At 37.4% G+C, this 26,776-nt stretch overlaps 1 protein-coding gene across 2 annotated transcripts in view; it reads right to left on the bottom strand.

Moving 5' to 3' along the window:
- Positions 1-26,007, bottom strand: part of LOC124555359 (UPF0669 protein C6orf120 homolog) — a 57,251-nt gene extending 31,244 nt beyond the window's left edge. Inside the window, exons 1-2 of one of the 2 annotated variants that reach the window (XM_047129242.1) lie at positions 25,795-26,007; positions 16,592-16,705 (exon numbers count right to left, since the gene is read on the bottom strand). In XM_047129242.1, coding sequence (XP_046985198.1) covers positions 16,592-16,624 — 33 coding nt within the window. In that variant the 5' untranslated portion in view covers positions 16,625-16,705; positions 25,795-26,007. The remainder of the gene's footprint in view (positions 1-16,591; positions 16,706-25,794) is intronic. The other variant, XM_047129243.1, reaches the window with a different exon arrangement.
- Between the last annotated feature and the right edge of the window lie 769 nt (positions 26,008-26,776).

Genomic DNA, 26,776 nt, shown 5'->3' with positions numbered 1-26,776 from the left:
CAATACCTCAAAGTACATCTGTTTATATGGCCAACAGTTTGTTTTTCGTATTGTAATTCTGAGACACACCACTGAGCACAGGGAATAAAGCAGCCTCCGTTCTAGCTTCACTAAAATCATGAAAATGTTTTTTAATGTCGCTGTTGGAGTCCACTAGCCTCACAACAACAGAGCGTTGTGATTTGTCTGAAACATTTGTTACTTTGTTCACAATGCAGGCATAAAACGATGTTTTATCCAAACTTGAATGTATATGTTCACAAATCTCTTGATTTATATATTCAATTAGTCTGTTCTGTATAGTTTTTTAAAATCACCGGAAATAGCCCGTTTTCTTCCAGTGTACTTTCAAATCTTCATTTCTGTTTAGCCCAAGTTCAAAAATAGCTCTGAAATTTGCAGGATTCAGGGAGTCTTCTAACTCCTCCTCATCATCATTGTATTCTCTGAAAGCTAGCACCTGCCTGCACAAAAGACACGTGACGTCAATTAGAATTTTCACGATGTGTCTGTTAGTTTTCACTTCATTATTGTGTCCAATTTTCATCACTGTGTGATGTTCATTAAGTAGTTCTGAAAGACTAAACACCTGTTTGGACAGTTCTTTATACGAAAAAAAAACTACTTAGATTATTTTAGAAGAAGCATGTCTAGCTAAACCTCCAGCCAGGTTCTTCAGATTGTTGAAAACCTCAGCAGAATATACAGTTTTTTCCCGCATAAGAGCAAACAGGGCCAGCAGAATGATTTTTATTTTCTAGGGCTGGATCGTAACCACTTGCTCATGCCCTGAACTTTGGAATGCATGCGTTTTTATCTACGTCCGCTTTCTGAGAAAGTGCATTGCTGTATTGGACGTCCTTTCTTCAAAATTTCATGTGGTTCAGTTTCACATCTAGTTGAAAATGAAAGCCCCTGAAAGGAAGTAATGATGTCCTCGCTCGAAAGCATTACATCAGTACATGTACAAGGTTGGGCTTCATCCATTTTCACATATTCACTGTACACAGTACAACTAACGTAAGAGAAACCTAGGGGGGTGGCACCACGGCTAAGACAGTTTGTACCCCCCACTCCCTTCTCAGCAACAGCAACAACAACAACTACTACTATTACTACTACTACCACCACCACCACCACAGAAAAGTAAGAAGTCTGGCCTCCCTTGCCTCCTCTGATCAACTACCACTCTGCAATGGTCAAATTAGTGTGACTGGATTGTGTATATCTTCTCTCACTAAAAGAAGCCAGAGCACAGAAACTTTTTTTTTTTTAATGTCATTTTGGCTTGTGGCAGACTGTAAGTTAACAATAAATATAAGATTTTAAGGTAACTGCTAAGACACATACTGTGCATATACACATAAGCTCTGCCAGCACCAAAAGACTCCTTTGCTGGGGCATGTATGGATGCCCCAAGTTTTGAGGGTTATAATTTAAAAGTTTCCTAATTACGGCAAACATACTTGTTTATTAATTATGAGGCCTTGCAAAGATATAGTGTTATTAAAATTGAGAAGTGCCTTTCACTTGGAATTCAAGAAAAACAGTACAGTGATATGACATAAATCTACACACAGAAAATTTTTACAATAGATCTGAAACGAGTAGGTGCTATCTGAAACTTCCTGGCAGATTAAAACTGTGTGCCGGACCAAGACTTGAATTCGGGACCTTTGTCTTTCGCGGGCAAGTGCACTACCAACTGAGCTACCCAAGCACAACTCACGCCCCGTCCTCACAGCTTTACTTCTGCCAGTACCTCATCTCCTACCTTCCAAACTTTACAGAAGCTCTTTTGCGAACCTTGCAGAACTAGCACTCCTGAAAGAAAGGATATTGCAGAGACATGGCTTAGTCACAGCCTGGGGGATGTTCTCAGAATGAGATTTTCACTCTGCAGCAGAGTGTGCGCTGTGAGGATGGGGCGTGAGTCGTGCTTGGGTAGCTCAGTTGGTAGAGCACTTGCCCGCGAAAGGCAAAGGTCCCGAGTTTGAGTCTCGGTCCGGCACACAGTTTTAATCTGCCAGGAAGTTTCATATCAGTTAATATAAAGAGGCATCATTTAAATTGTTTTTGTGTAAACAGTGAAAGTAATAGCTTTTGAAAATAAATTCCAGTAAGAAAGAGGTTTTCTCAAAGTGAAATGTTCAGTATAAAAAGTGTGTGCTTTAGTATCCAAGTATTTTAGTATTTAAGTTGGTTGGTTATAGAAAGCGCTTTTCTATAGATACCCCCTGGCCAAAAAATTTTTAGCTTCCTTGAAGTTATCTTTTTCTCTTTTAAAAATGTAATGTATAAGGGTGTAGTAGTCAAATAATTCCAGTATCTACACCAATATTGTTTACGTGGGGTAATATTTATTTGAAGAAGCAACTTAAACAGTAGCAAAAAAGTAGGCAGAATTCATACTTCTGATTTTCTAATACTTCACTATTTCAGTGCCTGGATAGGCTGGCGACTGTTAGTACATATTTTAAACCACTAAATCAACTTGGAACTGAATTGTCCTAGCTTCAATATAATACTATTCACACTGCTTTTCTTTCTAACTGCTGGGTAAGATCTTAGGAAAAGAATTGAATAGTCTGATTTACTTATCCATTAGACACAACACACGGTCAAATCCTGTAGAAAGGGTAACTCTACTGATTAGCTTTTCCTATTAACAGGGCTATCCTCCCATAGTGTACTCTATTTGAAAACTAAATTAAATTTAGTAAGAGGGTTATATGTGGCAACATAGATACAGGGTTTTCTGTTATTTAGGTAAAAGTATACTAAATTACAATAGTAGTGGTAGGGTTATACTATCATCATACAAATATTCAAGGTGCTACTGTAGAACTACCTTAAAGAGTGGGGTATCATGTATTTATATGAGAGATGACATTTGAAAGCTAGTGAATACCTGATCACAATTAGTGTAAATAAATATCCTGAATTGGCACCCACTGGCACACACTGTTGCATGTACTGCTCACCTATTGGTAATACCGACACTTTTTGGAACAAAATAACTGAAGTCCTGGAAATAGTCTCAGCCCCCAAAAACTAATATAATAATATGTGGAGACAATATTAACACAGAAGCTGAGAGTGAAATTGGTAATAACTTCCTCAAAATTTTGAGCACTTTTGGCATGGCAAAAATGATAAATATTGCCACTAGGGTATTAAAAATTTCAGCATCACTATTGTACCACATGCTTAAAGATACTGATAGGGAAATCTGTGAAGTATTTATAAGAGATCTTGATCTTTCTGATGATTACTGTCAGACTGAATTGTCCACGTAAGTGTTTTTAGCTGGTGTGCCAACTGGACATGACCTTCCAAACTGGTAATGCACAAACAAAGAAGTAGTATAATTGAGATCTATAAACTGTATTCAGAATTTCCAAATATTGCAGTAGTAAAAAAGAAAAGTGAATTTTACAGAGGATGTAACAAAAGAAAATGGATTTTACTTAAACACTGATGGCAGAAGAGAAATCTATAATTTCATATTAGGAACCATGAAGAATGAAAAAGTACTAACAAGGGGAGGCCGCCAATTGTGAAATTCAGATTCGATTCATACTGCGCATAATAAAAGCTCATGGCCAGAGGTGTAATGTGGCAAAGCACCAAGATGCACTTCTCAGTCGTTGTAGAGAAAATCGACAGTTAAAAGAAACCGTTGCGGTGAAATGCTCTCTACGATTAATGATTTTCTACAGCGTCGTGGCACAGCGGAAAGCGCTCAGGTTCATAATCCGAAGGTCGCCGGATCGAATCTCGCGCCATGCAACTTTTTTTTATTATTAGTTTTTTGTAATTGAATTGCTTATGCATGTTGGTGAAGGCGGATCACTCTCCAATTGTACCGCCTCCATTTTTCCCTTTTTTTTTAAACAGGGTGTACCAAAGCTCTCCCGTCCGCACTGATTTTCGACGATGTTATAAGTTGCGCTAGGGACCGCATCTACCTTCTTTCGAAGTTAGCACGCAACTACGCTGTTATGCGGCGGCTCGTTTCGGCCCATTCAACATCTGTCGTTCAAGTGTAACGAGCAAGTAACGGAGTTTATATTTCATACCTGCCACAGCAAATTTGTGTTCGTGGTGTCTCTATTCTAATTCGAACGTTTGACTTACGCTATACATATTCGTTCCGGAATATCGTTTCTACGTCTTCCGTTAACTATACGTGGATAACATTATGAACATAATTAATAGCATTTGTGAAATACAACTTTGTTTGCGGAAAACATAATGAAGTTCGAAGTCGCCAGTTTTTCCACGACAAACGACTTTCTACATCTTATTATATGCAAAAAAAAAAAAAAAAAAAACGGTTGCATGGCGCGAGATTCGATCCTGCGACCTTCGGATTACAAACCCAAGCGCTTACCGCTGAGCCACGACGCTGCAGAAAATTATTGATCGTAGGGAGTATTTCACCGCAACGGTTTCTTTTAACTGTCGATTTTCTCTACAACGGCTAAGAAGTGCATCTTGGTGCTTTGCCACATTACACCTCTGGCCATGAGCTTTTATTACGCGCAGTATGAATCGAATCTGAATTTCACAATTGGCGGCCTCCCCTTGTAAGTGGTTCCATAATACCATTCAATTACTAAAAACAAATCATTCCCAGTAACAGTTTTACATCTGATAAATCTCAGTCTCTTAACTAACCAAAACTTGGTACCCAAGGTCAAAAACAGTGTAAATCATATAGATAATGCAAGTGAGTGCAGTACACTTGATATTGATAACAAATGTATGAAACCCAAGGCAAACCACTCTGCAGCAAGCTAAAACACCACAGTCACATCTACTGCAAAAAAAGCTCTAAAGATACAATGAATAACCTTGTTGCCACTGTGCTGGAGTAAGCTGTCACCAGCACACTGGTCGGTAAAGATGTAGCAAGAAGATCGATAGTATGTGCTGGATCAAGCACACCTATCAGGGAAGACGCCAAAGACAGATTCACAAGCAACACATTGCCAACGCCCTTTTGACCACAAGTATTTAAATTGCGGCCCCAGACTGAAGGGCTCAGTCTCAGTTACTAGCTCATGTCTCAGTCACTAGCACAGTCACTGAGTTAATAGCTCAGTCACTGACACACCAACCTGCACTCCAGTTTGGCGTCTGTCATTCAGCGCACAGCGGGACTATTACTTCACCAGCAGGGAGGCTAACGTGGACTAATACTGAAGAGCTTGTACCACAACACATAGATGCTGTTAAAGTTAAGTAGCAGGCAGCTACCTGTTTACTTAAATAAAGAACCCTGTTAATATGTGTGTGCAGCTGTCTTGTAGAAAGAAGATACCGGTCATCAAACAACATCCTCTCCCTTGATTCCTACGGTACAAGACTAAAGTGGCAATGAGTATATAACAGCCACTAACACCATAAATGATGTTCAGAAACAAAATGCATGCAGTACTCATCAGAATGGGGAACAGGCAGACCTAAAAGGTAAGCTGGACAAATTGATAGAGCGACACCTCCAACCAGTGTTCAGCACTCCAAATGTAGATTCAAATTAATTCAACAAAACTTCCAAAGTCTTAACAACAAGCACAATGACTTGGATACCATTGCAGCAGGGACTGATGACCCTGATGTTTTAGTTGTAAGTGAACACTGGTATACAAATGAGCTAATTAGTGTTTGTCAGCCACTCTCCAAGATCTTCTGCTCTGCCTTCAGCAAAACAGAGAAGAGTGGTGATGGGGTAGGACTCCTTGTTGCACAATAAACTAATGCTAATACTAAGTCAGCTTAACTTAACTTCCATAATATATAAGACCACTAGAGAGGTAAACAGCAGGAAATCACACATTGACAATGTTAAAGTTAGCATGTCTCACTTTACATACAATCCTGCCCTGATATGTACCTCCTCCCTGAAATGATGGACATCCAAGATCCTTCTCACCCCTCCTCAAGTGGTGTACCATAGCCCATCGAATCTACACAACATCCTAATTCATCCCTATGCCACTACCACTCCCAGCACTTTGGGTCATATTCCTACGGCAGACCAAAGTGGAAGACTTACCCAATGCACCCACCCCGCACCTTCTAATCTAGTCCTGTCACAGGCTTATCCTACACCACCAAAGGTCAAGCCATCTGTGAAAGCAGCATTATCATATACCACCTCTGCTGCAAACATTGCACAGTTTTTTATACTGATACAATTACCAACCAGCTGTCCACCAGGCTGAATGGCCACTGCCAGCTTTTGACAAGAAAAAAGTTCATCATAGGCAGATCAGAGTTACCTTTACAACACATCCTCCCCTCCTGTAATCGTTCTGGCCTCAATCTCAGGTAACTCACTGCCCCTGCACTCTCCACCCAACAGTTTCCCCTTCCAATGTCTGTCACCCCCTCCTAATCACATCTCCATTGCCTTCTGCATAAGCTACTTCCCACTGGTCGCTACAGATGTGCCAGTCTATATATCTGCCACCCCTTGCATCCAAATTCCTAGCCAGCAAACTGGCTGCCTCCCTCGAAGCTGCTAGCCACCCATCCCCAATGCCTCACCCTGCCTCCCGCCTCCCTCTCCCTCTCCCCATGTCACCCGACACCACCGACTTTTGGTGAGTGGTCTTCATTAATCCATAAGTATTTACATTCTACAAGAGCATTCGTACAAAATTTGCATATAACCCATCTGTTCTGAAGCTTGCTGTTTCTGACCACTCAGTTGTTCAGGTACTGATGAAAGCTGAAAATCGTGTCAGCAACAAAAAGAAAAACTGATGTAAGAAAAAGAATCAACCTTGATAACAATGTTGAAAATCTCAACAGTATGCTAAAAGGCATACAATGGTATGAAAATAACTGCATTACTTTCAGTGAATTTGCATCACTTTTATTACTGCTTCAATGTCTCATGCTCAGAATACACCTTACTAGTAAATGACTGCAAAAAAAAAAATACAAAACAAGATAAATCATGAAGCAGAAACAGCAAGAGAAAAACTGACTTTTCCAATGTGCAATGCTAAAGGATAGCAATAATCACAAACTACAGATAGAACTGAACTATTATGATTATTTCAAAGATCTACTATTAGAAACTAAGAGTAAATGCATAGCCACAATGTTAAGAAACTTGAGTAACACTGGCATAGCCATTTAGAAAGTTATAAACAGCTTTACGGATTGTAAGGGCAAATTAGCTTGTTATCTTACCATTGACTACAAAGTTGATCAAATGTCAATATCAGATTGCAAATGTTTTTAACAAGTTCTTTTCTTATGTTGGAAAATACATCAATGATCACTTCAACAATCTCCAGTATAGATATATGGGCATTCCAGTTAAACAAAGCATATACTTGGCCACAACTAACAGCAAGGAGATAAAATACGTAGTGCAGGTCACTGAAAGATTCAAAATCGACAAGCTATGATGGGTTGCTAATCAGCACATTAAACTGGTGCATAGACAGCAAGTATGACAGCATTAGGGTGACCCATATTTCCCATGATCTACCATATTACAACAATCTTTCTTTAATCCTCCCAGCTCCCTTACTGACCGCCTGTTTCTCATACATATTTTGTCCGTGATGACTGTTATAAATATAAATCCAGTGAAGTACTATCGATAGCTCAAATTCCCTGACCAATAGATCATGAAAAGTTTTTGTATAATAATCAATACTACTGTGGACATATGCTCTTTTTTTGGAATGCAAAACGATACATATTGCTGACAAAAAATTTTCCTAAGGAATTCATATACTGTGCAAAAAAGATGGACCATTATTTACAAAAAAAGATAGACCCAACTCAATCTTATCTGCATCATTATGGTAAATGAGAAAGTTATTTATACTAGACTAAAGATGTTGCACCATCAACACAACCCAATATCTGAAAATCAGAATGGCTTTACGAAAAAAAAAGTCAACTTCAGTAGCTGCAGTACAGTTAACAGATGAAATAATAATTGCTGTAGAGAACAAGGAGTATGTTACTGGAGTCTTCCTTGATCTTGAAAAAACTTTTAATTGTGTCATCACTGCCGTATTATTTGACAAGCTGTTGGATCTGGGTATTAGAGGAACTGGCTACGAGTTGATAGAATCATATATGAGCAACAGGAAACAATGTGTGTTGTTTAAAACAAACAGTGGGTCATTCAAATCCAGAATTACTAATATCAAATATGGAGTGCCTCATGGTTCCATGTTGTGGCATCTTTTTTCTTGATTTATGTTAATGATATAAAGTACAGTTATCCTAGCTCTAAAGCGATACCGTATGCAGATGTTATATCAACTGTGTGCAAACATAAAGCCTCTGACAGTCTGGAGGTGCCATACAACAGTGTTACTAATGAAATAATCAACCATTTCAATGAAAGCCACCTAAAAGCAAGAGCTTCAACGACTGAAGCAATCGAATTTAACACCAGAGAACTAACAGAAATTGCTATGAAATTATCCATGGGAAATGACATGGTAAAAAGGAAAAATGAACACATCACAATCCAGGACAACTTCAAGTGGGACATGCATATACATATATTCCTTAGTGTGTAAACTGTCTAAAAACATGTTTGCCATAAACCTGATTGGCAAATATTGTAACAATATGTATGTGCTAAAAACCCCATTCATTCATTATTCTCATAAAACATAAAGTAGGCTTACATACTTTCTCTAGGACATTACCAAATCAAACCTGCAATGAAGTGTATATGTAAAACAATGCAGATGCTAAGTTCTCTAACTTCTGCAAATCGTTTAAATTAGTTTTTGAGAAGATATTTCCAAAAGTAGCCACATCAACAGTAGCAGCTAAAGGAAAACAGATGGATAATGGCAGGTATTAGAAAGTTCTTCCATGCACTTAAATTTCTCAGTTCTTTACAATAGCAGTACACTAATCCACAGTTTCTAGATTACTATCACAGGTTTTAAAAAAGGTACAGGAAGGTACTACTTGCTGTATAAAAATTATTCAATGATAAAATAATATATATAATGGAGAAAATAAAAGCAAAGTTGATGGGATGTCATAAAAGATGAAACTTGAGAAGGCAGGCAGAAGTATAACAACATACAAACCAAAGATGGGGGTAAACAGAAAATCCTCAGAAATTCACAAATTCTGTAGATGAATATTTCTCTGCTACCGCAGATAAGTTGCTGCAAAATCTTTCGAAAACACTTGCAGCATCCACAAAGATGTACACAATGATGATGTTTCCCCACAACAGATCATGAAGTCACAAAGACAATGCAGAAATCAAAAATAAGAAGTCAGCATGCATAGATGAGGTTCCAGTCGCTGTTCTTAATGCATGCAAGGACAGCATACAAGCTCCATTAACAAACATAATAAATGAGTCAGTTAATTCAGACAGTGTAAAGACATGAAAAAAAAAGTTTTCTTTGATGATGGCAAAAATATCACAGCCACTGTTAAAACAGCAGAACTGCTATTAGTGAAAGCAAATGATATCCTCAAGAATGTTTATGATTGATCAATACATAACAAATTAACATTGAACATAAAGAAAAGCAATATGCACTTCAGCATAAAGAAGGAAAAGAAGTCTGTTGCATCAAACATAGATGATAAATACACAGATTGTGTAACAAACAAAGTTTTTAGGGATGAATATTGATTGTCAGTTAACACGGAGTGAACTGACAAAGAAAGAATATCAGTACATTACATTCTTAAGGTTCTATCATTACCTCATAACAGTAAGTGTCTTATGGTGGTGTACTGTTCCTACATCTTTTCTAGTAGTGATTTCTATTCAATTACATTATATGAATTCTTGCCTATGGTATTCTTTTCTGGGGATCAAAGACACAAAACATGGACACAATTTTTAAACTGCACAGAAGGGCCATAAGATCCGAAAACAAAGGAAGTAGGTTACAGAATATTGCTCACCAGTGTGGGATCCGTACCAGATAGGGTTGATAGAAGAGATAGAGAAGATCCAGAACATACCTTCACCGAGGAGTCAAGCAGTATGTTGCTCCCTTCTAGGTATATCTCGTGAAGAGACCAAGAGGATAAAATCAGAGAGATTAGAGCCCACACAGAGGCATACCGACAATCTTTCTTTCCATGAACAATGCGAAACTAGAATAGAGGGGAGAACCGATAGAGGTACTCAAAGTACCCTCCGCCACACACCGTCAGGTGGCCTGAAGAGTATGGATGTAGATGTAGATGTAGAGACGTAGAACAATAAATAGTAGTAGCTGGGCTAATTGTAAGGAACGATTTTTTTTTTTAAAAAAAAAAAAAAAAAAAAAAAAAAAAAGAAACTAGGTATCATTACTGCATAAAGTGAGTACATCAACCAATCTACTGTGCAAATCAGGGAAAAAATTACCAAGTATTTCACTAATAGTTCATGGAACAAGAGCCCATTTGGACCTACATTTACCAAGGGAAAAACAAACAAAAAATTAAAATCAGTATTTCCTATCAGGGAAAAAATTGTACAACAAATTTACCAAGGAAATGAAAAAGATTACTAAAATATGTATGTTTAAAAAGGCTGCTAAAAGTGCTTCATAAGCAGTGCAACTAAACAATTAAAGATGACTCAGAGTAGTAGTTAATTACGAAAGTGGTAACTCCAACAACCTATCACATTACAATACTTCATCACGATGTAATGTTTTTACAAGAAAATCATGTGTCAAGTTCTAAAGTGCACGACAGTACATCTCACTCATCATAGGGGGGTGCTGACTCAACTTTCAGGTGGACTGTGGTGAGTATATGACAATGTGCACAGAGTATAGCTCACATGTTTGCGAGCCTGGAGTCAGATTTCCTAACAGGCCGCAGTTAGTGCAAGGGGCACAGCAACATGTTCATGGTCCAGAAGCCACCAAAGTGACCCCTTACTGTGTGCACTGATGAAGAACAAAACAGTGTTTTACATCAATCATAAGTTATCTGAAGCAAACTATATGTGAGTCAAAGAACATTATGCAGTAGGAACCTATTGAATGGAGCAGTTCAACTGTTTTGACATTGGCCCTCATATTCGGGAGAACGGAGTTTAATCTGTCCGACCAACCTGATTTGACATCACCAAAATCATTTCAGGTAAATGTTGGGATGGGTCCTTCTTCAACACCACAGCCAACCAACTGTCCTATCCTCCTAAAGCATACTTCTATAATAATAGCATAGCATGGTAACTAGTATCTGTATACAATAGCTGAATATTAATACTATATATTAGAGATACAATTATTTTAAAAAAAGGTTTAAAAATGGCTTATCAGGAGCTGGAACTGAGTGTCAACTAAAATTTATCACTGCACTCAAGCGTGTACAATGATCCTGACATACAGGGTGTGTCAAAACATTTATGACAAATACCAGGGAGCGAATCCTGGAATCAAAGCAAGACAAAAGTGTTCCTACAAATGTATATCCTACAATGCAGTTCTGTACTATGTAATCTAAAAGAACTACTTTTTGCTCAACTTTTGAGTAGACTGAAAACAAAGCTCCCTAGAAATTACACAATGGATTTTTCTCTAAATTTTCATAGCCGAACGAGGACTGAGAAACAGACAAATGGGGTACATATATAATCTACATGGGTACTCTGCAAATCACATTTAAGTGCCTGGCAGAGGGTTCATTGAACCACCTTCACAATTTTCTATTATTCCAATCTTGTATAGCGGGCCGGCCGAAGTGGCCGTGCGGTTAAAGGCGCTGCAGTCTGGAACCGCTACAGTCGCAGGTTCGAATCCTGCCTTGGGCATGGATGTTTGTGATGTCCTTAGGTTAGTTAGGTTTAACTAGTTCTAAGTTCTAGGGGACTAATGACCTCAGCAGTTGAGTCCCATAGTGCTCAGAGCCATTTAAACCATTTTTGTATAGCGGGTGGGAGGAACGAATAACTATATCTTTCCGTACGAGCTCTGATTTCCCTTATTTTATCGTAGTGATCGTTTCTCCCTATGTAGGTCAGTGTCAACAAAATATTTTCGCATTCAGAGGAGAAAGTTGGTGATTGGAATTTCGTGAGAAGATTCTGTCACAAAGAAAAACGCCTTTATTTTAATGATGTCCAGCCTAAACCCTGTATCATTTCAGTGACTCTCTCTCCCATATTTCGCAATAACACAAAATGTGCTGCCCTTCTTTGAACTTTTTCGATGTACTCTGTCAGTCCTATCTGGTATGGATCCCACACTGCACAGCAGTATTCTAAAAGAGGCCGGACAAGCATAGTGTACGCAGTCTCCTTAGTAAATCTGTCACATTTTCTAAGTGTTCTGCCAATAAAATGGAGACTTTGGTTAGCCTTCTCCACAACATTTTCTGTGTGTTCCTTCCAACTTAAGTTGTTCGTAATAGTAATTCCTAGGTATTTAGTTGAATTTACAGCCTTTAGATTTGACTGCTCCCCATGAACCATGGACCTTGCCGTTGGTGGGGAGGCTTGCGTACCTCAGCGATACAGATAGCCGTACCGTAGGTGCAACCACAACGGAGGGGTATCTGTTGAGAGGCCAGACAAACGTGTGGTTCCTGAAGAGGGGCAGCAGCCTTTTCAGTAGTTGCAGGGGCAACAGTCTGGATGATTGGCTGATCTGGCCTTGTAACACTAACCAAAACGGCCTTGCTGTGCTGGTACTGCGAACAGCTGAAAGCAAGGGGAAACTAGGGCCGTAATTTTTCCCGAGGGCATGCAGCTTTACTGTATGGATAAATGATGATGGCGTTCTCTTGGGTACAATATTCCGGAGGTAAAATAGTCCCCCATTTGGATCTACAGGCGGGGAATACTCAGGAGGACATTGTTATCAGGAGAAAGAAAATTGGCATTCTACGGATCGGAGCGTGGAATGTCAGATCACTTAATTGGGCAGGTAAGTTAGAAAATTTAAAAAGGGAAATAGGTAGGTTAACGTTAGATATAGTGGGAATTAGTGAAGTTCGGTGGCAGGTGTTGATGTGAACTTGCACTTGAGGAAGTTGTGTGACTGGGGTATAAAACAATGACAAGTGTTGAATCATTCCTCCAAGGCACTGGCATAGAGTTCTCATATTTCTTCACATTTTACAAAAGCGTAGATAATTTTTTACCTGTTCTTTACAGAATTTAAACAGTTTTGAGGTGTCAAGATCTCATTCTCATAGGTCCGCAACAGATTAGCTTTTGTGACAGTTTGCTTTGTTGTACCCCTGATGGCTCACACACATTCTTCCCATGGCAAATAGTCCATTTAAATTGCACAATATTAACCTTTTTATTTTTGAACCTTAGTACCATTTTCTTTCACAGAAACACAATCTTTTTTGCAGGCATCAAACAATTGTTATTGTCATCTTCATAAAACCTAATACCTTTTTTGATCATGTTCCCATCTATCAAATTAGTTGCATTTTCCTTCCATAATGCAGGTAGAATTCCCTCTTCTTTCACTAAATGTCTTGTTAATTTAACCAAACACTGTGACACATTAAATTAGTCACTAACTTTTGCTAAACTGTAAGAATTTGGCAGCAAACTGATAATTTTATCCTCTTTGTTTGAAATACGAAATTTAGGTTTCAGCTTTTCTATCAAATCATCATATTTCTTCAGTGAATTTTTAGAACTTCCATCACATTTAGTACAAATCTGCTTTTGAAACGAAACTTCCAAATTGTTTTTGACTGTAGCTGCCACTTTCTCTGTTCTTCCATTAAAGACAAAATGTCTTTGTTCTTCACTTACTTTTCTAATTTTACTGGCATGTGATATATTTAGAATTTCACAAGCTGAATCTACTGTTTCTTACAGTTTCTGGTAAGTCACAAAATTCTTTACCTGAAATATCACTATCCCTTTCTTTGTTAATTACAAACCTCTTACAATAAGATGTTGAACGCAATGATTGTCCTGGTATTATAATGATAAATGCACTTTTATTTTTACAACAATGAGCAAACATTATTTCTCTCAGACCTTTTGTTGTAGGCTTCCTACGTTTCTTAAAAGGGTCCAAGCATGCCTGGCCAAAAAGGTGGTGAAATATATTTGAGTACTTCATTTCATGGTGCTTGCAAGTTGACTTAACCTCTGAGTCAACTCTTAAGTCAAACAAGACGTTTTATTTTTCACTGTAATCTACAGTTAAAGTAATGTCTTCCGCAAACACCCCATACATACTTTCATAACAAGCTTCGTTAATGAGACTGCCACTGAGACTCCATTTTTCAACTGCACTGCACACTTCAGTACCTTATATTTAACTGAGTGCCAGTAGACAGCTGTTGGTGGAAAGGGGAAGACGACACACAGAGTTGTATAGGCTTGTCTGTCAGCCTGCACAGACTTCCATATGCTGTCTTTTAGCCTGCTGAAACTTTCAGGAGAGGATTGTCTCAACAAATAATCATTAGTTACTTTAATTTGATGTGTTTAAATCATATAGCTGATATACTTCATTCCAACAGTCTAGATATCACTGGTGTTAAAAATGTATTTTTGACCCATATTTGTAATTTTTGTTTCGTAACTTCCAAATGAGTTTCAAAGTTGAAATTTATACTCAAGTTTGACATCATAAAGATTTATCACGAGTGTAATTTTGAGATTTTTATCTGGTCCCCTAACAATGATATTGCAGGCCATAAAATGAAAAATTTTAAAAATGTATTTTTTAAGAATTGTCTACTTTTCAAGTGCAACAGAAAAAAAAAAAAAAAAAAAAAAAAAAAAAAAAAAAAAAAAAAAAAAAAAAAAAAAAATCAACACTGAGAAATTACTGCTCCTTCGGAAAAATGGTGTTCCAAAATTGATTTTTCAAAATTTGTGGCCAATAACTTTGAGCTATTAAAATATATTAAGGAATACATACAGCTTAACTGTGGGGGTGGGGGTGGGGGGGGGGGGGGGAGAGGGGGGGGGGGGGGTACCCAAGACGCTTGTGGGGGAAAAAAAGAAACCTTGAGGCCTGAAATGAAAGTAACTGTTATTTCTAAGTGATAAACATTTTTTTTAAACAAAAAAGGTCTTTTGAGTCCATTAAACATTAGGATTAGGGCCACCACACAGTAAATATCAAATTTTTCTGAGATGGTCAAGCAACCAGGTATTTTTTTTTCCTGGACCACTTAGTATGGGATGACCCAGAAAGCAGATATAGTAAATGAATAAATAATGTTAAAAAAACATGAACACAATATATTTACAATAGAGTATATGACTAAACAATGCATTACAACTAAAGGATGGAAACTACTGTGAAGAAATTGTGGGAATAATAAAAGGAATGTGTCACCATGAATCCACTCAACTTAGATGAGAAAATCTGGGGTTTATCACTCATAATTTTTAGGTCTTCTAGAAGCCGACTTTAAATGGGACATGCAGAATAGTTAGAATAGTTTACATATTTCAATACAATAGTTTCAATATTGTAATGTAATCAATCATCGGAAATAAAGTTTATCTCATGTGAAAAGTACGATGCCCGCAGTAGAGAGTTCAGGTGATTTCATTATGTTGTCAGAAAATGTGTTTAATTTATTTAATTATGAATATTTTCTTTTATGATAAATAATGGACTTGTTTAAGATGTTAAATGCTGTATATTTATATACATATTTATTTATACGTATCTTTGGGGTTTATTAAGGTCAGTAAACCAAAGAATCTAGAATGCAGGAATGTCTGCAACTTCCGGGCACATGTTGGATTGCCCACCACTTCTTTGTCAGTATTGGAGGGAGATGGACGTGTTTATGTGACAAGTGCAGTATAATGGATTTAGAGTATCAATGGTCATAGTGAGAATGGTGTAGTTACTAACAAAAAGTACAAATAAATATAATTTTTAGCTGAAAGTATTTCAGATACGGTGGTGTTTATTTCAAACAAGAAGAAACCCCAGGCCATGCTTGTTGGAATGATTATTTTGCAGACAAAACTTCGAGAACCCCCTAGACAAACGAGATCTGCAGTGTGTAATCTTTCAACAGGTACTAAAAAATAAGTCTTGCTGAAATTGTGCTGAAACTAGTCGTATTATTCTCATTCAAAAACACGTGGTGAGAGTGTGGTCCTACCACAATATACCACGTAAGATTCCACAATTTTTCAGTTATCTAAGAAACGAAATAGATAACAACCAGTACAATCTACACTTGATACATAAATGCTGTAGTAGTTTCTGAATGAATTCATATTATTAAACACAAATCCTTAATGTATTTGAATAGCAGAGTTAGAACCAACAGATACTTTAACAATGGCCAGAAATCAGTTTGCAAACTGACACTACAGATCACATTCTCTTGGGCTACTTAATAGTCTTTGAACACACCATGTTGCCACAAGGTATGATAACATAAGGAGTTCATGTCTTGGGTAACAGTTAACAGAATGGTGTGGAACTCACAGCTAAATAGTTTCTCTGTGTTTTTAATCATTTGGGCACCCTACTTTCCTTTGCAATTTCTGTTTTATCCTGTTCTGATGATTCATTTATGGTTTTTCCAATTTTCATGTCAATACATTAGTCATACATCATAATTCTTAGTACATGGTCCTGTGTCTTTTACTCACACTTCCTGAAGCCCATAGTATATCCTTCCTCATAAAAACACATCGTCAACCGACCTTGCATCTATATGTTATGAGATGGTGATGGATCCTGCGGAGCTCCTTCAGCACCAGAACCTAAAAATGTTTGAAAATCTGCATCTTTAATTATTTACAAGCAAATATTTTTAGTCTGTTACATGGCTAGTTTGCACTAACAAATAATGCATGTTGAATCATTGATACCTTACTTGAGAGGGTCTAACATTAACATTACAGAGCTGTGTGACATATTATTATGCATATATATGAAGATGGTGGGCAACAGCCTTGCCACGGTGGATACACCGGTTCCCGTGAGATCACCGAAGTTAAGCGCTGTCAAGCATGGTCGGCACTTGAATGGGTGACCATCCAGGCCCCCATGCGCTGTTGCCATTTTTCGGGGTGCCCTCAGCCTCGTGATGCCAATTGAGGAGCTACTCGACCAAATAGTAGCGGCTCCAGTAAAGAATACCATCATTACGACCGGGAGAAGATGGCATCTGTTCTTTTGAACATGTCCGAAGAATGAAATTACAAGGAAATCCAGACCATTAGCTGCTTACAGGCATTGATAAATATCAAGGGGGACAGTTGAAAATGTGTGCCCCGACTGGGACTCGAACCTGGGATCTCCTGGTTACATGGCAGACACACTATCTGACTAAGCCATCGAGGACACAGAGGATAGTGCAACTGCAGGGACTTATCTCTTGCACGCTCACCATGGGACCCACATTTCCAACTTACTGTCCACACACTACATTTGTAGTGCCTCTGCCCACTATACTCATTACTTGCAGCAGTCAATCTACCGATTCCTGTACGAGTTTGAGCAATGTGAGTGCATCTGCACTGAAGAAGATCATTGGCTTGTAAGCCTTATTTATATGAAGATGGTTCTGAAAGAACAGTATGTGGATAGTAAGTTGGAAATGTGGGTCTCACGGGGAGCATGCCAGAGATAAGTCCCTGCAGTCACACTATGCTCTGTGACCTCGGGTTCAAGTCCTGGTCGGGGCACACATTTTCAACTGTCCCCGTTGATATTTATCAATGCCTGTAAGCAGCTAATGGTCTGGATTTCATTGTAATTTCATATTATTATGGATGTCAAATAAAAAAATCCAGTTGCCAAAAGATTAATTAAACATTTATTTGCATTCTAAACAAAATCACTGAAGCACATCCCTAACCAGTTTGAATCAGCCTTCATGATTTTTTCCACACAACCAATGTATGCTAGTTTTTTAGCTGTCCAGTTTCATTGAACTGTTGCAGTGTATGTGCCTATCACTGAATGCAAAGCAATCATATAGTCAAGTAGTAACAAAATGGTTGGTGTAGTAATGAAAAAGAGCCTCAAAATCCCTGCAACACACACTGCTGCACTTTGTTGAGTACTGAGGATACCTTTGAAGCAACAGTACTGAGAAAGATTTGGGCTATTGAGTTAACTTCGCTATTATGACGTTGTCTAGGAAATAAAATAGGCCGTATAACCATGTATGTAATGTTAACACTTTTGTTTGTAGCTATAATGGCTGTTTGCAACAGACTTCTATAACAAAATACAGTTACTACTTAGTAGTAGTACTACTGCCACTACTACTGCTGGCACAGCTATAATCTCTACTCTTCTTCCTCCACTAATGGCATCATTTATTTCTATAATTAACCTGCTTAATCTTATACAGGTGTATTTCTCACTACTACACACATTCTCAATTATACTGCTTTCTTCACTCTCTGGGCTTGGGAAGACACACTAGCAGTGTGTTCACAGTTGTTGTTGATTCTATGATTCAGTGGATCATCTTTGGACTCCTCATTTGTGTAGGATGTTTATTAGTAGAGGAGTTAATCATTCTGTTGAGTGGTAGGAGCCCTTCACAAGATCTCCCTGACTGTCCTGGATATCATAAATACAATGTCATCCCAGGTGCACCATATTCTCCTATTCATCAGTACTGCTCTGGAACCCACCATCCTCATATCTTGTCACTTATGAACCACTGTATCCCGACAATGAAGCACCTGTGGCAACACAAACTGCATGCCAGTATCTGTGCACCTGTCTAATGGAACTCTTTTAATGTAACTGAACGCAGTCCTTTCCAATAACACATCTGTAGCCATGCAATAACAGAGATGCCAAAGCAGTCAGTGACTTGACTGTGCATTCAGTGACATATAATGTGCAGCAGCTTTGTTTCTCTTCCAACTATCACCTGTATAAAACATGTGAAGTTGCTTGATTTTGTCTAGGAATTCACCTACAAATCTAGGAACTATGTCTCTTTCAATTTTTATTGTTTCTCTTATTTCCTGATTGTCTGCCTTTCAGGTAACTCTTTTTGTAGTTAGGTCCATTTAACACCTTGGCACCCTCCTCCTGGCTAACAAAGAGCAACATTACACTTATCTTCTACCTCCCAGACCACCACATAACAGTGAACACAATATCTGCGTGTGTCACAAGTCCATTTTTGTGACAGCCATTTGGGAACTTCTGTAAAACTAAAATGACACACTCCCGAAAAACATTCAGCTGAAGTAATTTTTACAAAAAATATGGAAAACCTAAACCAGGATAGCCAGAGGAAAACTGAATATCACTACTCCTCAATCTAAATCCATTATTTTAACTGCTGTGCCACTTCATTTGGCCCCCAAATAGGCCCAGTGCCAATTACTGAGCCATCTCACTTAGCTATCCTTTCCTGTAGTCTACTAATTCAAGAAACAAAAATAAGCGCTATCACTTCTGCCTTATCTGTCAGTTAAGATCTGATGATAACAAGAAAGCCAGGTTTAAGATTAGTTAAGTGTAGTTTTATTTCTGCATCACTGATGTTGGTAGAGAAGAATGGAAATGCCTTTTTATCATTTACTTATCTACCACAGAAACTACAATGGAACAATGCTTACAGAGTTGTGTCCATAGTATTATAATACACATTCTACCAATTAACTTTGATCAAAATATAGACAGGAAAGGCGTATAAAGGTTTAGATTCTTCTTCATTTTTAACTTAAAAGTGTGATGTCTCTCAATGTGTAATGTTTGTCTGAAAAATGATTAGAACTGTGAGATATATACACTATTTAACAATAATTAACACCTACTCAATATGTGATATCAATAAACAAACAGTAATTAGTATTTGATGATTCATAATTCATGGCCTTTCATTATATTGAGTACATACATATGTAACAGCACCTCAAAAAACATCTTACCAGAGTCAGGGGATTACACAGCCGTTTAATAACAAGTTTCTGATAGGATGAAGTCCTTAGGTGTTTATTTTTTTAACCTTTCAGCATGTTTACCATATGACTGGCTTCATAAATTGAAGTTACACACGTATATGTACTTTTTAGTAAAATACATATTATTTTAAAGCATTACTCTCCGATAATTCTCCCCTCACCCAGGGTACAAGGCGACTTTTCTGTACCTCTCCCCATTTCCTAAATCTCACCAGTCCTTTTCCTTCACCATTCTTTCTTCCACTCCAACCCTTCTGCCAGGAGGAGTCACTGGATCCGAAAGCTTTCACATGTTCTTAAGCTTTTTATATGAGTTTTCTCCTGCCACCACTTGGCATATATTTTCTTTGAAATATATTAAACAATTATGCATATAGAGACTTTGGAGTGTCATTACATTGAGCTGAATGAAAGTTTCTTACAGGATCATCTAGGACTCAGTTCTTGAGTACATTTGGTTGTTTTTTCTGTCATTTGAAAATACAGTTTGTACCTAAAATTTCCCCATAACAGTACTCCATATTGCAGTTCTGACTGACAGAGCATATTGTAATAAAGAACTAGTAAATTTTTAATAAAATATTTTAGCTTACACAGAAGAAAATTCACAAATGTTAATTCATCAAACAGATATTCGATACGTTCATCCCATGAGAGTCTGTGGGTCCAACCCTCCCTTGTTCACAAACAGTAATTGTCACCTGTTGCTTAGGCAATATTTAATTAAATTTAGTGGTTTATCTACAGTTCCATAGTATTCTAGCTTTATTTGTAACATTCTCATCTGATATAGAATAAAAAGCTTTACTTAAGTTTAAAAGTGTAAACGAGGCAGACAGTTTCCTATCATAAACGTAATGAATTGCAGACTTATCCTGAGCATGAAATTTTGCCAATGTCACATCATATTTTCAAATATCTATTATGTCCCACAATCAGTAACAGACTGAAGTAGAGCATGTGGATACAGGTTGTGCTCAATGAATGAAAATTTTTTCAAAGTCATTTTCCTGAGTAATCTGAAATCACAAACTCAGGTGGCTCAACCAAACTAACAATGCCACAAAAAGGTAGCCATTCAGTCTAGCATACAAGTCCAGTCTGCCAATGAATGTTTAAAGGAAAAATGTTTTCAGAAAAATATAAGGACAACAGTTCACAAAAAATAAATAATTTCAAAAAGTTAAGAACAACTTAGTGAATCAGAAAGCCTTCATTTAAGTTATAAAGCATGCTTACTATGCAGATGATGAGGCCTAAAATATATATCCAAACGAAGATACACTAGGAAGACACTTTTGTTAACTATTTTGTACCATTTTATTTATATAAAAAAATACTGCCATTTACTAGACCATTTGGGAGGGGCCACACAGACACTTAGAATAGAAATTTTTAAAAGATCTAGGTGCATATTTTTTCACAACCTTTTTAAATGTAATATCACTCAGTTGGCCAACTGTTGTTGTCAACTGGTGAATCCACTTTCAGAAGTTGCTCATAAGTTTAAAGAGATCAATGCAGTAGAATGGTAGTGAATTTTTGTTACACTGCTGTCTTTCTATTTAGTCAACATTTCTGAGCACTGCCAGTGGGTCTAAGGTCCTATATGCTCAGAAATTAAAAGAGATTAACCAAGACCAAATGATGAAACTAGGCATATCAAACCAAATCATAACAGAGATTTATCAAATGGCAGGGTAACTGCAAGAATGCCTAGCATTTGAATGCTGTTTACTTGAACAATATGAACCTTTTGAGTTCCTTGTTTTAGTTACCTGTGAGCAATTTTCAGTTATATTGTGTACATAAAAAAAGGCTATCAAGTCCAAACCAACATAAACAGATAATGTCTCCAAACCTGCCATAAATGAAATGTGCGCTAAAGTTATGAATCATCAAACCCTAAACCCAACTTACAGGCACTGGGAAAAAAGGGGGTTTGGAAATTTGTGGTAAGTTCTATGGGACCAAACTGTTGAGCTTACACACTACTTAATCTAACTTAAACTAACTTACACTAAGGACAACACACACACACCCATGCCCGAGGGAGGACTCGAACCTCCGACAGGGGGAGCCACGTGGACCGTGACAAGGTACCCCAGACACCACGGCAAAGAGATATATATATCTCAAGTTTGTATACACTGCCCGTTCAAGCAACAGGGAGTCAGTAAATTATCCAGTTTAGAAAAATACCTGTATGTGCAATATTAACCATATGAAACCAACTCTTATAGGCTGTGTTTCAGCTACAAGGCTTTGCAACCCCTTCCTTCAACATCTATGCCAATATATACCATAGTTTATTTATTTGGAGGATATTATGTTCCACTTATGCCTCTCTTTCTCTATCAAGTGATATCATGATTTCAACATTTATGGGACTCTCACAAAAAAAGTAATGGCACAAATTGATTGTGAGCTGCAATGGTGTGAATGTTGAAACTGTAATAAGTGCCTAATAAAGACAGACAGCCATAGGTGACAGATAACGCCCTTTAAATTAACATGTATGGGCTGCAGACACTTTTCTTACAAATAATGGATAATTTATTTACAAAAAATTGCCGGTTCAAAATTGTAACATCGATATAGTTAGGTCATCATCTGGCAAATTTCAATCTCGATATGTTGTTTATCGGAATTTAGAGAGCACGTATGAAAAAAATAATAATTCATAACAATTTTCTGTTTAGAGTGCACTCTGGTGAGGCCCAAGTTCTAGTACACCAGTTTTATCTAGAGATTTACCAAACTCTGAAAGCAATTAAAACTCACTCTCAACAGTTTACAAGTCATCCTTGAATAACTAGTCTTGCCTGTCACTTTACTTGATCTAAGTCTGTTTTTCTCCATTTATTGTGTAACTCAGAGTAATTTGGACTCCGCAATCCAACCAATACATCAACCAACATCAGATTTGACTGCAGGCTATGTTAGGCCTTCCATCTGCATGTACCATAGGAAAATATTAGAAGCCTGAACCAATCATATATTCAGACACTTTTTATACTCAATGTTTAAAAGTTGGTAAATATATTATGGCTGCTTGTAACTCTACACATCTTGATTTTTTTAAGAAGTACAAAATGTATGTGAAACTATATGAGTAATAAAAGAATTTCCACCAGCCAAGCACACATTAACATTGAATATCCAATGTTCACACCCTGTGCTCACCTGTGCACCACTGTTTCAAGCATACAGCTCACAGGATGTAGCATCATTACTGGACCAACTTAGGCGGTAGACTAAACAAAAGTTTCCACCAGCCAAGTAACTCCACTTTGAAATACCATACATGCTAAACATACATTGGGAAGTTACTAACTTCCCATTCAATAGTAGGTAGACAGCAGCTAATTGATTGACTGATTAATGCAACAATGTAAGCAACATGCATTAAAGAGAGAGTGTTTGAAATAATAAAGCAATTTATCTGGCCTCCACACTTCATTTTAATCTTCTCCAGTTGAATATTAAATTATTTGGTTTACATACCATTTATATAAATGTGAGAAAGTGACTCATCAAACAAGTTGTCTCACGCTGTGATATTTTACAACTTTTCTGTTCAATTCTCAACATTTCTTAAATAACTGGCAAGGTACTGTCTTGTCGCACAATAAATTACAAAACATGTCACATAAAGCAATACTTTGGATATCATAGGCAGCTTGTCGTAAATATGTATGTGGAGCAACACATTTTGCTTTCGTTTACTTAAACTGCAACCCACATACTAAGTAATTAGGAGCTTTCCTTTCCTTTCTAAGAACATGTTTCGAGAGATATATTTAATTTAAACAACAAAGGAAAACTACAGCTTTACAAGATCCTCATTTTCACTGAAGTTTATACAGACTACAATAGTACTAAATGAAACTCTACAAATAGTGAGTGCTTTGAAATTTACAAATCCATTGCATAAAAGCAACATGAGATGTACCAGTCATGACTGCACTTACCAACTGCAATTGTTTTGACCTGGGCACCCCCCCCCTTTTTTTGTTGTTGAATATCCCATTTTGGCCACTGGCCATCTTCAAAGGGGTGTACAACAAGAGAGTGTCAGAAAATAATCATGCAGGTAAACTGTGTAACTGTTTCCTGATATTATTGTGTAATAGCAACAACACATTATTATATCTGCATATTTGTTTTGATAGTTTATTCTTGTTATTTTGCAGTCCTCTGAAGCTGGCCAGTCGCCAAAACATGTAAGAAGCGAGCCAATAAAAAACATTTCTCATCAAGACAGAACAACTGTGTCATGTCGGCTTTAAATTTAAACAAAACATTCACGTGAATTAAGCTTTTGCAACATGTTAAAAGAGTACGCTGAATCAATGTGGTTACAGGAATTTCATGAGCAGTGCTCCTCCAATTGAGCCATAAGAGCATGCCTCAATAAATCATTCATTGCTTTCACGTACAACTCATTCCTCTTCATTCCTAGTTCCAGAAAGTTTTTGCTGAAGAGTTTGACATTTCATTCTAATACCCTCAACTGCCTCCGTTAAAATGTTTCCTACAGTGATACACAAGTAAAAGACTTTTCTCAAGGAATGACATGTCATTAAAGTTTCATTTATTAAAAAGGTAGCAACATATATGTAGTGCCCCCCCCCCTTTTCTCTTGAGTTTTCATAGTTGATGTATAATATAAGTACGCAACATATGCCAAAATACTTGCTGGAGATTAATCTATTAAATACTACAAAATTTCTGAATATACAGTGCACTATTAGTTTTTATACCAAAATTGGCAACAAATATGGTGCGAACACAGACATCAAATACTTAAGATCAGCATGTTATCACAACTGCTATTTTGCATTCATGTTCATTGTCTTCACCAACTCTTAAACAGTCATCTTCCAACCTAACCTACACTTAGGGCAACACTGCAAATGAGTGTCAATCAAGATGTTGACTCCTACCACACCTGAACTGAAAAGGAAAAAATAAATCATGCTGAATTGTATTGTTGATGGAACCAGTTAAACACTTTTCTGAATTCACTGTGTTTACAGAGAGGTTGGAACACAATATCTTACAATCCATTACATTTCACAAAAGTGAAACTAATTTAGTTCTACAAAACTTCAAGCATTTAATCTGCATAAACAGACACGTATTCAAACCAGTAATGAATTTAGTTTCCAATTTGTTCTGCACTAGTAAACTTCCAGAGCCAATCAGCTTTAGAATATTCATAATATATTACTTTAATGTAAGGTATTTCACACTGCTCAAACACATTTCTCCTTCAAAGTTCTGATGTCTATTATTCTGATGATTTAGCTGGTATTTTATAACGTGCTACTGAAAATAACACTCTTCACAATTGCGATATGTGTAAGACTTCATTTATCGTACAAATTGGTAGCATTTTTTGACATGTGTCGTACAAGAATAATCGCATGTCAAAATGCGGTATATCACACTACAACTTTTGCGTCTCATTTTACATGTATTGGAACTGCAACGCCTTTTCGAACTCCTGCTTTCACGTGTTAGCGTTATATGCAAAACTTTCTGTCGTCCTTAATTTATACTGAATCATAAGGTCAAAACATAAATTTGGTTTGCTCCTCCTCACTCTTATTCTTTGCCGTCTGAATCTCCAATAATAAATCTGTCAACTTCTTTTCGGCTTCGAGAATAGTATATTGTACATTTCTCGCCGAACGTACTTCATGTTCATGGTTCAATTTCAACAAACAGTTTACAAATATTATTACGCTGGAAGTGAAGCATGTCCACTCATACAAGAAATTTGGTTCCCTAATGTGGTTACGAACACTTCCACACAAATTTAATGTAAAGAAAATGTATACAGACTATTGTTCCTTATAAACAGCAAAACAAGCAGAAAGCAGCAAATACTGAAACAATACCTCTACATAAACGTTTCTTTCTGTCGTGTCGCCTCAAGATGCTGACTGACACCAGTTGATCACTGCACTGGCGTATTTATATAAAACATTTTTTTATTACTTTGCAGCTTGAGGAAGGACAACAATCATTCGGTTTTATCGCACTTCAATCCTACAAGTTGTATAGGCACAATGTTGACGGACAGCTGTTATCAAAGATATCATTAGGCAATTGTTGACTGTAAACAGAGACAACACCAAGTACATTTTCCTATGGCTGAATTACAACCGTGTAATAAGAGAACGCGTTTTTTTTTTAATGAATATGAGTCAGTGACGGAAATGTGAATGAGTAAAGGAGCTACTCGTTCCCCCATTACAATACAACTTCACATCATAGCTGAAAATAAATGGAATTACTCCGCCACAGAAATATGTATAGGCCTACTGAGGTTTTCATTGTAGCTAAAGTTACAATGGAAATTGTTATCCTAAAACACGAGGAGGTCTTTCAAAAGTAAAATACATATCACTACGGCAGGTCAAGTAATTTTAGTGAAGCTGCACTACACTTTAAAGTGACACAGATACATGACAATATTTTATCCCAGGCAGTCACCAAGTCTGTGAACACAACGGTTGGAGCGTTCTACAAATCATTCAATTACTCGACGATAAAAATCCGCTCTTTTGTCATGGAGCTATTCGGGAACCGCTGTGTTAATGTTGTCATAGTTTGATAATTTGTGATAGCTACGAATCAGTTCCTCCGTTGCCCAGAAATCTGCTCTGTAGTCGATATAGATGGCCGTCCTTCCCGATCAGCAACACTCATGTTTGTTGCGGCCTTGGTGAAATTGTTGGCACCACGCTGGACGCGACATTGCGTTTGGTCCCCATACCACTGGAATGTAATGGTGAATCTGTGTACAATTTAGACATTTTGCCCCCAAGAAACGTACTGTCACGCGTACTTCAACTATGGAGTACCGAAAGTCTCCAG

This window comes from Schistocerca americana, chromosome X, assembly GCF_021461395.2.
Source record: "Schistocerca americana isolate TAMUIC-IGC-003095 chromosome X, iqSchAmer2.1, whole genome shotgun sequence".
NCBI lineage: Eukaryota > Metazoa > Arthropoda > Insecta > Orthoptera > Acrididae > Schistocerca > Schistocerca americana.
This window is presented reverse-complemented; position numbering and strand designations above follow the sequence as displayed.